Source organism: Equus asinus, chromosome 8 (genome assembly GCF_041296235.1).
Source record: "Equus asinus isolate D_3611 breed Donkey chromosome 8, EquAss-T2T_v2, whole genome shotgun sequence".
Lineage (NCBI taxonomy): Eukaryota > Metazoa > Chordata > Mammalia > Perissodactyla > Equidae > Equus > Equus asinus.
This window is the reverse complement of record NC_091797.1, coordinates 90936395-90952805: the sequence shown is the minus strand read 5'-3', so window position 1 is coordinate 90952805 and position 16411 is coordinate 90936395. Positions and strand designations below refer to the sequence as shown.

General features: G+C 38.5%; 1 protein-coding gene across 5 annotated transcripts in view; it reads left to right on the top strand.

Annotated features, from left to right (window-relative positions):
- TTC28 (tetratricopeptide repeat domain 28) overlaps positions 1–16411 on the top strand; it is a 597782-nt gene that overhangs the window by 312073 nt on the left and 269298 nt on the right. For all 5 annotated transcript variants that reach the window (XM_014835534.3, XM_014835530.3, XM_070516305.1 and 2 more), the window contains 3 exons: positions 4909–5056; positions 11604–11876; positions 12846–12976. In XM_014835534.3, coding sequence (XP_014691020.1) covers positions 4909–5056; positions 11604–11876; positions 12846–12976 — 552 coding nt within the window. The remainder of the gene's footprint in view (positions 1–4908; positions 5057–11603; positions 11877–12845; positions 12977–16411) is intronic.

Sequence of the window (16411 nt, the reverse complement as noted above, 5' to 3'; positions counted from 1 at the left end):
TTGTTGAAAAAGATGGTGATGGTGTGGTAGCAGATGGTATGACTGGCTAGCAGGTATATCACCATGTTCTAGTTAGAGATGTCTGTTCTTCAAAAGATGTAAAAAAGTTCAAATTCAAACAGTAAAAGACAGGTTAGGAACATTAAAGTATAATATCTGAAAGTACAGGTTAAATAGAAGGCAGAATATTTGTGAATGTTTGAACTAAGTAATGGATTATGTATTGTAAGTATAAGTAAACATTCTAAATTTTATCTATCTTTACCTATTACATGTATTTGCGGTATATTTTATGTTATAAATATACACATGTACCTATGAGGGTAGTAGTTTACTTCATCACTCATTTGAGCCATGGGAGAGTAGGATGTGAGGTTATTATTGGGTTCAGTGATGTTTTCGAATCGTGAACCAGGAATGGAATGCTTAAAGGTCCTTCCGTACTTCCAGGGGCGTTTGGAGTAGCTTACTGTTTCTCATGTTTAGTCTTTGAGTGTTTTGCTTTACCCTGTCTTAGTCCATTTGGACTGTAGCAAAATCCCGCAGACTGAGTGGCTTAAAGAACAGACTTTCATCTCTCGCGGTTCTGGAGGCTGGGAAGTCCAACACCAAAGAGACAGCAAATTTGGTGTTTGGCGGGGTCCTGGTTAATAGATCGCTGTCTTCTTGCTGTGGCCTCACATGGGAGAAGGGAGGAGGGAGGAGGGAGGAGGGAGCTCTCTGGGGTCTCTTTTATCAGGGCACTAATCCCGTTCATGAGGGCTTCACTGTCATGACCTAATCACCTCCCGAAAGCCCCACCTTCACATCCCACCACGTTGGGGATTAGGTTTCCACGTATTCATTTTGGAGGGACAGAAACACTGAGTCTGTGGCGAACTCTCTGAGGTAAGAGGAATGGCCACTTGATAAAGCGCAAATACTAACAATTTTAACAACAGAGCATGAATACTTTGGTCGTTAGTTACATTTTTATTACTGTAAAATTATTAAAAATCCTTGCTATTAGTAAGCAGTTACTGTAGGTATCAGTCAAGACATTTATGGCTTTTTTTAAAAAAAAATTGTGTCTTTCTCAAGTCATTTATAGCTTTTTATATTCTTCCCTCTGGACTGTGAGCGCCTCGAGGATACGAGTCCTGTCTTTGTTTCTTTTTATTTGTGGTACACACCACAGTGCCTGGCACTGTGGATTTTAGAGCGTGTTATTGAAGGAAGGAGGGAAGGAATGAAAACTTATTCTTGTAACTCAGTTGTATTTGTATTATTTGTGAGGTTATTTAGTAGCGTGTGTAGAATAATCACTGGGGGCTCTTTGTGGTGAACAATAAAAAATAAATGAATGACTCTGCAACATTTGAAAATCTAGGCATCCTGCCTTTAGTCTCGTATTAACTAGCTCCCTATAAGTTTCTCTTCTTGGCTAAAGCTTCAGGTTAAAACCCTTGTTCTCGAGGTATAGGTGCTCCCAATGGTCAATCCATGTTGCCTTTCCTTCTCTGTCTGCTACATAATCAGTGACGAGAATGTGGTACATGTCAGGTGGGGGGTGCTGAGGCAGGGGGATACATCATCTGAGGTTGGCTGGGCACCAAGTGTTCAACATTGCTTCGTAGGCCCCACCTTCGTTTGCCATGCTGCACATATACCACCCCTACTCAATCCTAAAAGTGATCAGAAGTTTCCCTTTCCCACTTGAAGCAACTTCTTGTGAAACCTGTAGTGGTCAGTAACAGAAAAATTAGTAGCAGGAACCAGAAGGGGAGAAGCAGGTAGGCTACAGTGGATCACATTGATTTTCTTGACTCTCTGGTAAACAGCTGTGAATCTCAGCACATCTTGACCTTCTCTTTGGAAGAGGCTGGCGAGGGGTCCTGTGGGCGGCTGCTACATCTCCTAAGACTTGATGATACCAATTTCTTGTAGTCAGGTGTTTCTGATTTTGCCTGGGAGCCCTACAGCAGTGAGTTTCCCACTTGCCAACAGTCTTTTGTGGAGCAGGAGGCGGAGAGAATGAAGAGGTGATAGGAATTGAATAATGTTATATGGAATAATAAGAGATTTAAAGTATTTCTTGGATTCCCCTTATATCCTGTTAGGCTGTAATTATGTGTTCTTGCTGTGATTCTTTCTCATTAACAAAATAGCTAATTTTATTGAGTACTTACTCTATGTCAGGCATTGTGCTGAACTGTTTTTATTGTACCACAGTAACCCACAGTAACCCAGGTTTTGTCATCATCAACTTGAACTCCATAGTGGCATATCTCTCTAAGAAGTATAGGTAACTAATTTGTATTCAATAGCTGTTTGTACATGTGATGAAAATTGCGTGGAAAAAAGTTGGGAGAGCTCCACTCTATGAGTTTGGAACAGGATTTTGTCAGAGTTTGACTCATGCTTGACAGGCATACAATTCTTAAGCTTTTTTTTTTTTTTTTTGAGGACGATTAGCCCTGAGCTTTTTTGCTGAGGAAGATTGGCCCTGAGCTAACATCTGTGCCCATCCTCCTCTATTTTATATGTGAGACACCTGCCACGGCATGGCTTGATAAGCAGTGCGTAGGTCCGCACCAGGGATCCAACCCCGTGAACGGCTGGCCACCAAGGCAAGAGTATGCAAATTTAACCACTATGCCACCTGGCTGGCCCCACAACTCTAAGCTTTTAACAAGAAAATCTTATAAAGTTGGGTGGGGGATTCTGGAAGGGATAAGGGAGGACCAAGGGAGACTTTGAGCCTTCTCGGCTATACCACTTTTCAAAATCTTCTGAAGAAAGGAAGCCAAGATTGTGGATGATTGGTCCAGTCATACCATTTCTCATCTAATTTCTGAGTGCCCTAAGAAAACAGAACACACACATTCTTCTTTAACTGCTCTGTGAACTTAATACCCTAACTCGCAGTTCTCTGTGGACTTTCCCGACCTACTCGGGAGTAGATAAATCATACTTTTCAGTGATTTCATTTGGCAGAGAGGGAAATCAGTTCTTCTCTCAGTGAAGTAATGAATGATAAAGTTTTGCTTTAAATATGCAAGAAGTTATAAAAATTCATTGAGAGTAATGAAAGATTTTTGTGTTCTTTCAATTTTATTGAGACAATTGACATACAGTAAGGTGTACAGCATATATTGTGAAATGATTACAATAGATTTTTGTGTTTCTTAAAATATGTGCTTGAATCAATAACTACAGATATTTTTTCTCTCTCTCCATAAATAATAATTATAGTTTATAGGTATTTAGCATATTTATGTATAAATATATGTATATAAATTTAATACATATATAAAATATGTATAATTTATATATACATATATACAATTTATATACATAAGTATATATGTATATAAATTTTTTTAGTTTAGCCTTAATATAGCATTTCTAGAATTATGTAAACTATAGTTATTTTTAGTTGGATGTGGTATATATTGCCTCTTGGGTTATAAAAATCACCTAAAATGTGAAATAAAAACGGTAGTGAAAAATATCTATAAACACATTAAAGATTAAAACAGTGGCTGAGTCCAGTGAAAGGAGGTGATCTTATGAATTAGTAATGAAAGTGCATTTACAGGTTATTGTCTTACTGGGGTCTGAGTTTTAACAGCTGCTGGTAGTTTAAACTAATAGAAGTCTGAATAGCCCATAATAATCTGAGTATTCATTCTGTTTATGGATTGTTTCTTAATAGAAACACCAAATAGTATTGCTTTCCTTAAATTACCTCAAAAGGTAGTTATAAAAATGAAATAAGGTAAGTAAATATGTTTTGTAAACATGAAAGGTGCTCTCTCTTTCTGTGTGTATGTGTGCATAATGTAAAATTATAAAATTATGTATTAAGTTTATTGAGTAGTAGTTTTAGAAGTTATTTGAAACTTCATTTAGATCCCATGAATACAATTTGTGACAATTTCAAAATATATTGGACTGAAAAAGTTAAATTTGTGTTATAGACAAATAGTATTGTAAGAATATTTAAGTTGAATAGGAGGCCAAGTATTTCAGAAACAGATGTTGTCTTATAAGCAGTGAATGCATTAATGTCATTTTTATGTATTATTTAATCAGGTACAAGGTCCTTTGCTGGTTATGTATTAGTAACACTTTGTTCATTTACTTGTTTTTACTCTGTGTGCTTGAAAACAAACTGCACGTTCTTAAGACTATTCTTAAACTTAAATATTTTATTAATTTTCTGGCTCTTTCTGCAATTGGCTAGAAGGAAGGATGTTTTCCTCTAATCACAGATGATAATACTAGTTTTTACACTAATACAATTAAAGAATACAAAGGACAACAGTCTTATTTTGTCTCTAGGCAAAGCACACATATTTTAGATAACAGCTTTTAAATATTATGTCTGAAACACCACATTAAATGTATCCATGTTATGTTACTTATTATTAAGATTGTCTTAGTAATAATCACACATTGATTTTTCCCTTTACGTAAAAGGGGAAAATATAAAACAGGTAGAATTTGAATGTCTCTCAATTATCTTGCACTGTACCAGATATTTGGTGAGATGTAAAGAAATCTCCAAACCTTTGTCCCTGAGGAGCTTATGCTATTAAAGCTTGGGTAAAAATATTTTAAAAATCATCAAAAGACAATAAATAAAAGCAATATATGAATAAATGACAAGAATGTAATAAAATTAATATGTGTTCTAGAAGAGAAGAGAGTGAAAGTTTTAAATACAGTTTGCCTGAAAGGAGTATGCTTACATTTATGATGTTGGAAGAAATCGAATTTGATTATGAACCATTTACTAGGTTTTTGATCCAAGACTATCTCAATCTTAGTTTGCTGACCTGTTGTTCTAATAGAGAATCACTATCAGCCTTGTTGGAGCATAGTGTATAAGTAAAACATGCATTATCTTTTCTTTATTTCCAGGCATACTTCCGACAGGGTGTTGCCCTCCAGTACCTCGGACGTCATGCCGATGCCCTGGCAGCCTTTGCATCTGGACTGGCTCAGGACCCCAAGAGTCTCCAGCTTCTGGTGGGGATGGTAGAAGCTGCTATGAAATCTCCCATGAGAGGTAAATATGATAAAAGTATTTGGTCCAAGACTAATTTAAAGTAGAACATTTCTAGCCTTCGAAGACTTTAGACTCAGACCTTCAGAATTGATAGGTTATCAAATTTGCTAAGATTGGATATTTTAGACAATGGAAGATGAAGAATCACTGGCAATAGTTGATGTTAATGAGGCAGAATAGGATGGTGGTAAGGCCACTGGGCTGGAAGTTTGTGAACCTAGATTATATTTTGGAATTTTTTGTTAACTAACTATATGACCGTGGATAAATGAATTGAATTCTCTGGATTTTAGGATTATCTAAAGAATCCTTATGTTTTTTTGTGATTCTAAATTCTATGCCTCTAAACCCCAACAACTCTAGTAGTAAACTGATTTGCTCAGTTGGACCAATATGCCATCTAGAAATAATCAAATAAGCGAAGACATTAGACATTCTAATTTCATAAAAGGAAATATGGATCTAACTATAGGTTGTGTCTAACATTTTTCAAAGGAGCATTAAAAGATTACGTTGAATTAAAAGTAAAGAGAGAGAAACAGACAGACACTAGCTTGCATGGTTTTCTCCTCCTATACTTCTATTTTATACAATTGGTATTATGGAAAAACAATGGATTGAAACTAGTCCTGTGGAGACTGGAGGTGTTCTAAGGCCCAAAACTGACTGGTTTCACTTTGAGGAACATTGGTTTTTGAGGAATGAGCTCTTAGGAAGATTGGGCTGAAAGTGTACACCAAATGTCATCTTTGCAGAGTGATGGAGACAGTAAGGCAGATTGATGGCAACTAGTAGACAGCTAATAATATTCCATTTTAATTAGATCATGTCAAACGGAACTCTATTTTTGTCTCTGAAATGGTACATTTTTGAATGAACCTCAAAATTTTGATGGCAGTATCATTAGACATTTTATCTAGTTTTGAAAATATTTGCAGCATTAGATAGTTTTAATGTACTGGTTAGTATGGTACTTGGCTCAAAATATATGCTAAGTAAGAGTTTGATGAACTAAATGATACTCATATGATCCCTGGGCAATTCATAGCTATAAAAAATATTTTCCTAAAAGTTGAAGATTTCACATTTTAGGAAAAAAAGTGGTAAGGAAACAAACCTCTCTTCATGCAATTTTATATTCCCATCCAAAGCTGAGTCTTTGCTGCAGGAACCTAATGGCTTCTCCCACTGGGGGACATGCTGTTAATAAACTCTGACTTAGAGCAGGTGCACTTGGAGCTCCAGGGCTTGGGGGAGGCGGGCGGGGGGGAATGGACAACAAGAAAAGTCAATCTGTCTCTCCTTTCCATTTTTCTAGTATTTTCTCATTCGTTCCCTATATACTTCCACAGGTAATTTACATGAAACATTTTTTGTTTAGTTCATGAAGATATCAATTCTTTATTCTGAGGTGTTTCTGCTGCTACCTTAGAATATTGGAGTGAATGTGTCGAGATCAGCAGAATCATACTTATCATTTTGCCTTTGAAGCAATTTGTTTAGATAAATGTAAGGATAGCTTCCCGGTGCTGTGAGAAATAGCTCAGCGCTGCTCTCACCTTTAGGTTTTTCTGTGCCATATTCTTTCCCATCTTATAGCAAGTGACCTAAGGCTGACCCTGAAGAAAGCTGCATCTTGCAGGTGCCTGAAGCTCTTCAATATTTTCTTCTCTTTCCTTAAAGCAATTTAGTTTATCTCGTTTATTTTTAGCATTGCCTTTACTGCTGTATCTATTCCAGGTGGGCTTTTCTTATCAACATTTCTTAGAGAGACTGTTGGCTTTGCACGGTGTGGTTCTGGGCATCATCTCACATCTTAATGACCTCTGTTTTTGTCATATGGTTGTAATTCACAAAATCTGTCACCATTTGCTGCCTATTTTCCCCCCACTGTTTATTTAACCTCCTGCAGCTTTCTAAGTTTCTGCCATTGTTGCGTAGCTATGCAGTCTGTGTCACTTTACATATAGGTCTGATCTAGTGTGTCAGTTGTTTTTGTTTTGTGATTCTTAACTGCAACAGAGAAAGCTCCCTGGTCCAGGTGCATCTGTAAACAAAGCTCCCATGATGTGCACGGTGTTCTGTAGTTTGGCCTTTTTTGAAAGTTTCAAGATTTCATTTCTTTTTAAAAGTAGGGCCAACCTATATTAATATACCCTTGTTCCCAAATAAATATGTGATATTTATCTACCTTGAAACTTACTTGACGTTTTTATTTTGTTGTTGCCTATATTGCTAACTGAATTAAGTTTTACTTTAATTTTATGATTTCACTCATGCTCACCAACCCGATATCAGTTAAACAACTACTCCTGTAGATCTATTTACATCATAATATGTAATGTATTTCCTTTAAATTGTTAATGAAAATATAAAAATAAGGATAATATAAAATGATACTCTCTTTTTCATGATTAAGTTATCCTTTTACTATTTTCCATTTCTTCTTTTTAGATAGTCTCTTAGCTATTTCAGTTCATTGTATCCCTTAAATGTTTATGCAAATTTGGATGGTGTAGCATAGTAGTACTGCCAACCTCAGATTTAATAATATAATTACAAAGTGAGATTAAGTTTATCTTTGTTTGTGCCTCTAAAGACCTAGGGCTGCTTCTTGCTGAGGGTTCTCTTGTGTGTATTTTCTCTCCTCCCGTAATTCAGTGATGTAAAGACTATTACGTTTATGGGCTATCACCTGTTGTGGCTTCTACCAATTCCAGAGGATCCAGGGAAGCTGATTTTTTGAAGTGCTGGTGGACAATGGCTGTTGAATGTAGTATTAGCTTTTCTCTTAGCATCGACATGGGGCTCATCTTTTATTTGCCTAATTGTCCACCCTCAGTGAAGTCTTTCCTTCTGATTCTCTTTGAGGTGGCAGTCACTTTTCACAGGAGGCCTGTTTCTGAGATGTGTTAAAAAAAATAGACTTTTGGGGCTGGCCTAGTGGCATAGTGGTTAAATCCACACGTTCTGCTTCAGCGGCCCAGGGTTCACAGGTTCGGATCCTAGGTGCCAACCTATACACTGCTCATCAGGCCATGCTGTGGCGGTGTCCCACATACAAAATAGAGGAAGATCGGCACAAATGTTAGCTCAGGGCCAATCTTCCTGACGCCAAAAAAAAAAAAAAAGACATTTCCCCCCAAAAGATCAGAATGTAATTCTAATGCCATTTGCTGTTCCGATGATTGAACAAGGTTGCCTCCTTTCTCTATACCTCAGTCCTTATCTGTAAAAGGGAAATGATAATATCTACCTCCTAATGTTCCGAGAATCAAGAACTAGAATGTGAAGGCAGGTCCCTTGTAGGATGCCTTCCCCTCTGCAGCGTGATGCCCTTCTTCTCACTGAGGAGTAGAAGTAGCAGCAGTGTTAATCCTGCCCTTGTACTGATGGTAGGCACAGTGTTGTGGGTGTGGAATGAACACTGCACAGTGCCTGTGGTCCTCTTGCTGAGTGCTTACTGGAGAACTTTCTCTCAGGCCTCAGTGCCAGGAAAAGCTGTGTTTCTCCTGAGGGTTGGTGAATTTTTCTCTTAAAGGTCTGGGAATTTTTAAAGTGATCCTTTATCCTTTTGCTTTGTCCTCTATGAAGCGTAGAGCCCAGTGTCCTGGCCACTTTTAGGAAGTGTGCCAGGGCTTGCAGTCCGCCTGTCTGTATGCTGAGATTTATTATCTTACTCTTATTTTCCACTCACTCTGACTTCTGTGTTTTCCAGCTTATTTCTATAGAAGGCCTTTGAATCCTTTTGGAATGAATTAGAATGTATATAAATACACAAAGAAACCCAGAAAAATGTGAAGTGGCTTAGACAAAGTGCTAAACATGTCAGTTGTTTTTATTTTCATTTCTTGAGGAGGGTTAAGTTTTCCTTTTAGTGCAAACCAAGTTTTTGTTTTTTTAATTGTGGTAAAATATATGTAACATAAAATTGGACCATTTTCACCATTTTTTAGTGCTACAGTTCAGTGGTATTAAGTGCATTTACAATGTTGTGCACCCATCACCACTATCCATCTCTAGAGCTTTTTCATCTTCCCAAATTGACACTCTGTACCCATTAAACAAACACTCCCTCGTTTCCCCTCCCTCCTGCAAATGGAAATTTGATCTTCTACCTCTTGTTCATTCAATTTCATTTTTATTTAGTGAAAATTTGTACAGCTGAAGATTTCTTTTTCCTTTGAGAATCTTCCAGGTATTTCCCTCAGTCCTCCTGCTGTGGCAGTGTTCGTTCTTCTTTCTACTGTTGTGTAGTTGTAGAGGCTCAATTAGATGGTTCGTTTTTTGAACTTAGTCATGGATGCTGTTATTAAAAAATCACCAGCTGAAGCACAGTCTCTTTGCCAGCCATCAGTCATTTTTGTCTGTTAGGATCTGAGCACTCTGCCTGTGTTTTGGGAATTCCCTATCTTATACTTCTGCCTCCTGCCTTCCACTGTGAAAGCTGAAAACATCAGATCCTAATCTTCCCATTCTCCTTTGCAGCTAGGACCCCACCTTTGAGTCAGGAGCTAAGGGTTCAAAGAAGAAAAGATAGCACAAAATTCGTTCAGGTAGTGGTGAGTGGCAACAGTGGCAGCCATTTTTCACACGTGGCATCCAGTAGTGGTGGAGGCAGCATTGCAAGCTATGGTGTCATGTGTTTAGTTGTAGCAGTTATGCTGCCCTCACCAGGAAGCTTTTGTGGCATGATTTTGACTGTGAGTCTGAAAGTCTGGTTTTCCACCCTTCGCAGTAGCTACTTAGTGCATTTCTTTTCTACTTAAAACCAGCCAAGATTGGTTTCTTTTGTAAACAACTAAGAATTTTGCCTGGTATGGTATCATGAAGCCTGGACTTGGAGCCCTGCAATGGGTGCTTCTCTTGGCTCTGTCCCAAGCTGTCTGACCTTGGGTGAATTATTTAAACACTCAGATTCTTCTTTTCTAGAATAAGGGTATTTTCAAGGTCTTTTCAGCTCTAAAATTCTATTATTTTTGCTTCTGCTAATTGGTTGGAGGGATGCTAATGTAATTATCATTGGCTGCCAAACCCGTCAGCAGGTACCACAAAAATTCTGCTCACAGTTATTTCAGTATGATATTGTTCTTTTCTATTCTATCAATTCCTGGATTCTTGTGCCCGTATTTAACCCTATTGGTTAGCTAGTGTTTACTGGTACTATGCGCTGCTTGCATCTTGACAGGTGTAAAGATGTTCTTTGTTCTCTGTTTAGTGATCTGATTAAAGGGAAAAAATGCTTTAGGCACCAGTAGGTTTTGAGCTTTCCATGGTAATGTTGATTCAGACGAGAGCTCCATAGTGGAGAGTTGAGATTTGAAGTCATAAATTGTAAAAATTACATTTTAATGCAGTACTGTTGGTTGAGAGATTCAAGATTTAAAGAGACCAGCCTTTTTATAGTTTTTTTACATATGCACAGTGAACGCTAATGTGAAATAGTTTTTCAGGCAAGCTAACAACAAATGTGTTATAAATGCTACCTCATTGTAGGGTTATAGTCATTAGCTCTGCAGTTGTCTTTAAAAAAAGAGAGAGAGAAAAAGGGGAGACGGAGCTTAGCGGTCATCCACATTCAAACTCAGCTTCACGTGGAAAGAATCTTCCTTGTGGCTTCCTGACTCCTGTTCTATGTCCTTTCTAACACCGTGTGAAAATAAAATGAGATCAAGAGTAATCTTGTCTTCCATCTTAGCTTAGTGAACTCGGATGATTTCTTTATGATTTTCTTTTTCACCATAACAAAAATTGATAATATTTTTATTTGGTCACACTGGTCTCAGAAGCAGCAATGGACACTGGATTTTCAGTGAGGACGATGGGTATTTTGCTGGGAGAGCTTCTTTTATTGCATCTTCTAGGGGCAAAGGTGGACAGAGCTTATTAATCAGTCCTTCAGATTCAGGTTTAACAAACATTTACCAAACGCCAGATGTGTTCGGGACTTTCACCTAGGTGGCAATGGCAAGTTTTTCTTTTGAGCCCACATTGTGTCAATTGCTATGGAGTTATAATGAAGTATTAAAGAGTCTCTACAGCAGTCTTCAGATTTAGCTGGGAAAATATTTTTAGAATTAAGGCATGTGGAACAATTTAAAAATAGTTAAGGTTCAAACTGTGCAATACTAGCAATAAAAATGCAGCAAAAGTTTCGATACAAAGATTAATGTGGGCTTGAGGACCCAGGGATGCTGCGTAGCAGAGGTGGGACTTGAGGGGTGTGTTGTAATATTTTTGAAAGGACAGCAGGACAGGGGAGGGAGAACCATTCGGGAAAAGTGGTGTCATGATCAAAGAAAGAGCGGACGAGAGGATGAGTGTGCCATAGGCATGTGAGAGTGAAGAGAAGGAAATTGCTGGACTGGGGTTAGTGTTACAGAGTCATATGAATAAATGGACAGTGAGGGTGGTGCTGGATTAAAAGTTGAAGAGTTAGTACTTGAAATAGACCATTGAAAGATGTGATACACACTGGTTTCTAGAGCATATTAGAAAAGATTGTTTTGTGTGTCATCCTACATTCTCCTGTTTTATTTTTCTTCAGACTCCCTCGAGCCCACTTATCAGCAGCTTCAGAAAATGAAACTGGACAAGAGTCCCTTTGTGGTCGTGTCTGTGGTTGGGCAGGAACTCCTGACAGCTGGCCATCATGGGGCCTCTGTGGTTGTCTTAGAAGCTGCTCTGAAGATTGGCACCTGCAGCCTCAAACTGAGAGGTTCCGTTTTCTCTGCCCTGAGCAGTGCTTACTGGTCTCTTGGAAACACAGAGAAGAGCACTGGATACATGCAGCAGGACTTGGATGTAGCCAAGACCTTAGGTAGAGTCATGCTTTTCTCCTTTGTTTCACTACAGAAAGGACATAAAGAAAGCTGATTAGCCTGTCATGAATGGGAATAACATATGCAATGAAGAGTGAGTGTGTCTCTAGAACATTCTCTGTTTTGGAGTACTCACTTCTTTAGGGCTTTTCGTATAACAAGATAACAAGGCTCCCAAAAGGCCAAGAGATGTGGATTAACATAGTCATTACCCTCCTCAGAGGTTTGGGCTTACAGATTTAGTATCCCAAACGATAGTATTGGTGGGTGAATCTTTAATCTTAACTTTGGTTTTTGCCTACGTTCGAATGCATCATCATTTTGTCAGAGGAGACAGTACACTGCAGTGGTAAAAGTGTGGACTATGGAGCAAGACTACTGAGTTTAGAATCCTGGCTCTGCCACTCAGTAGCTGTGTGACCTTCAGCAAGTTGTCTAACCTCTTTGTGCTGCCATTTCCTCATTTGTAAAATAAGTATGACTTATGATTGTGATTGCCATTGCAGTGATTATTCAAGGTCTTGCAGGATTGCAGTAAGAGAAGGGATGTGGTAAATCTGCCATCAGCTTACTTGTAAAGAAGCAACATATAGTAGGTTTGGAGTCAAATGACTGAACCAAGAAGCTGATGGTTGTTCAGAACCAAAGGTCATTGGCAGAGCAATGAGGTGACTCAAACAGCAGCTGGGTTGTGTCAAGGTCTTTAACCTCTCATTTCCAGGACACGTATGTCCCTGACTGCAGTTGTATTTCATAACAACAATAACAGTTGTTGTCTAGAGATTTAAGTTCTAGGTCATAACTTTCCACACAGAGTCTTGTAGAAGAAGAAAATACTTTTCTAAAAGAAAGCGAGTGAAATCTTAGCTGGTAAATCTGTGGCCCTTAAATTAAGATGGGCATTATATGTTATAAATAATGCTATAACTTAGAGAAATTTTATCTCTGTTTTTTAAAATCCAATTCAGGTGACCAGACAGGAGAATGCCGAGCTCATGGGAATCTGGGCTCTGCATTCTTCTCCAAAGGGAACTACCGGGAGGCTCTCACTAACCACAGGCATCAGCTGGTGCTCGCCATGAAACTCAAGGATCGAGAGGTAGGACGTTTACCTACAGACCAAAGACAATGTTTTTGAAACATGGAGTCTTTTTTGCTTTCCAAAATATTTTAGGTACCTTCAAATATTACTTTCAGGAGTTGATAACCTTTACTTCTATCTTTCATCAACAATCAGGTGTTGGATCTCTACCACATATAGGCTGTAGGGATAGAGAGATAAATAAGACATGGTCCCCGACCTCAGGATCTAACCGCTTGGTCAGATATGTTGTTCCTATTCTCTTCAAATGTGCTGTGGAGTCAACATATGAAAAACTAGCAAAACGCTATATCATGATATATTTATTAAAATCAAGAAGCACACTTTATGCTTTATTTGAGATGGAATATTACTACTGCAAACCCTTCACATTGTTTGTTTGGTGGATTTTTAACTCAGGTGGTAGAAGTATAGTAAGTCTGATTGAGAGACCTGAATTGTAATGATAAAGAAATATCATCCTAGTCTTGATTAGAGAAATGAAATGTAATATTCTCAGAGGCTTGATATCTAGTAGATGTGGCGTGATGAGAAAGTGCAGAGGGGAAGGAAGGTGGAGTTTGGAGTGAGAAAGACCCAGGTTTGAATCCCTGCTCCAGCACTTTCCAGCTCTGGGATCTTGGGGAAGTTATTACTTAACTCCTCTTTGCCTCTGTTTTCTTATTCATAAAATGCTGATTCTATTTATTCCATATACAGTTGTGATAAGGTTATAAATAATATATGTAAAGTACCTAGCATGGTACTTCAGTAATGATAGTATTATGGTATTAATATGATATTATTAATAAGGATTGGAAGGTTAGTAGCAGAGGCAACAATAAATTTATGAATATGTATTGGGAAATATTTTTAGCTACATTCGCATCTCAGAATTTCACTATGGGACATTATTATATTATTTAAATGATCCAGCATCTTCAGTTCTCTAGAACATGGTCAGGCACTAGGAAGGAATTGAGGAAGAAAAAAGTCTTTGCTTCAGTGACGTGCTGGAATCTCCCCTTTGGAAGGCTGGACTTCTGCAAAGTCTGTCTCATCCATGGGTGTCAGAAAAAAGTCTTTGAAAACCACCAAAATAGACCATTCAAGGGTCATAGACTTTTGGCAATTTTATTCTCAAGAGAGTTGCCTAAACACTTTTCTCTTTGCCTATCTACTCTTAGTTTACAAACAATTCTTGTAAGCCATATGATCTGATTTCTTGATGTTCAGAGAATGAAGAGAGGGATCAGACTTCTAGAGGCAGATACCCTGATGGCGTTAAGAAGTGAGAGCCAGGATTAAGAACTAAAACAGCGTAGTTGTCAAAGTGAAAGGACAGATAAGCTATGAATATGTCAAGAGCTTCATTTATACTCTATTTCCATAACCTTTGGCATGTATGTATTAGCCCAATTAGTGGATAGGGTAGAAAGACTTTTTTTTTTTTTTTAAATATCCCTCCATTTCTTTTTTTTTTTTTTAAGATTTTATTTTTTTTCCTTTTTCTCCCCAAAGCCCCCTGGTACATAGTTGCATGTTCTTCGTTGTGGGTCGTTCTAGCTGTGGCATGTAGGACACTGCCTCAGCGTGGTTTGATGAGCAGTGCCATGTCCACGCCCAGGATTCGAACCAACGAAACACTGGGCCGCCTGCAGCGGAGCGCACGAACTCAACCACTCGGCCACGGGGCCAGCCCGGTAGAAAGACTTTTAATAGGGGCATAAGATTGTCATACGTATTAAAAAGAAGTGACATTTTTCTGCATTCCTTCTTCTTAATAGTGTAATTTTCTATAGACTGTGTTATCTGGATTTTATAAACCTTTGCTGTATAATAATTTATTAAGAAGTCATTGAATTATAAGGTTGGAAGGGACCTTGAGGTAATGCTGGTACCAATTCCCTGCCCCAAACCTTCCCATCTTGGAGTTTCCCCCTGCTGCAGACACCCTCTCTCCCCCTGCCCCAAACCTTCCCATCTTGGAGTTTCCCCCTGCTGCAGACACCCTCTCTCCCCCTGCCCTTGGCCTCTGCTCAACCACTACTACAGTGCTTCACAAGCCTGCCTATTGGGAAAGCCTCCTCATGCATGAGTGAGAGACCCTGAGACTGATTTTTAAACCTATTTTCTTCTTCTCCTCTGGGGGTAGACAGAGAATGTCCAGCTATCATAATCATGATCTATGGCCTCTCCTTTTCTAAATTGACAAATCTCATTCATTTTCTCCTCAAAGTTTCTGATTATCAAAACTTGAATAATTTTTACAACCCTTCTGGCTATTCCCCTTTCACTCTGGCCCACTCTGATTGCTGGTTAGCCATAGCTTGATCGCAACAAAAGCCTCATTCTGGGATGTTCTGCTGTCTAGCCCATGCTGCTGCTCTGTGTTGCTGAAGCATATTTATCTGATTTCTAGATTGACCTGTAGAATTTCTGTTTTCTCTCAGAGTGTGTCTCTTCTGTTGGCTTTACCTCTAGAATTATAGAGTACCATTTGTTTTCTTGAGAAATTTATTTATTTTTTTTACCATTTCTCTTAATTTTTAAGGTTGTATTTGAGTGCCGCTTCTTGCCTGCCTGAAGTTAATTGGAAATCTTTATTCCCACATCCCTGAAATCAGCCACCAATTGTTAAGACTGGACTTAATATTGGTTTGGAACTTAAAGGAATACAGTTGTGAGTCGCTTAACGATGGGAATACGTTCTAGAAATGCGTCATTAGGTGATTTCGTCATTGTGTGAACATCATACAGTGTACTTACACAAACCTAAATGGTACAGCTTACTACACACCTAGGCTATGTGGTGCTAATCTTATGGGACCACCATCATCTATGCGATTTGTCTTCACTGAAACATCGTTATGTGGCACATGACTGTACATAAATGTCTAAAAGGAACTACTGCAATGATATGTATTTCATTTAGATTCAAAGTGTTAGTTGGCCAGTCTTCTGGGATTTAATTCACTCCGCTCACGAAGCACCTCAGGTGTGCAGAGCACTGGCTGAGGGCTCAGGGTGTAGGTGGTAGATGTGTGTTCACTCTCCTCGAGGGGCTTATGTTCTCTTTGAGACAGAGTTTTAACACAACAAAAATATTAAAACACTGTGTGAGCAATATGATCAATGTTTTCTTAATCACTACCAAGATTCTGGAATTACAGAGGAGACAAATGCTGGTATAGACTTGAGGAAGCGTCATGAAACAGGTGCAACTCAAGCTGGCCCCTGAGTGAGATGTAGAAATTGGTATATGCGGCTCTAAAACCTGCTTGGCATTTCAGTCATGTTTTGCTGAGTGATAAGACAGTTCATGCCATTAGCAAAGATTAGATATTTTCCACCATCCTATTCGGTATACTCACAGACTCTTGGTTTATTTAAAAGGCAATATTTATTAGTTTTATCCGATTGTGTAAGAAATACATTAAAATAACCAACTGT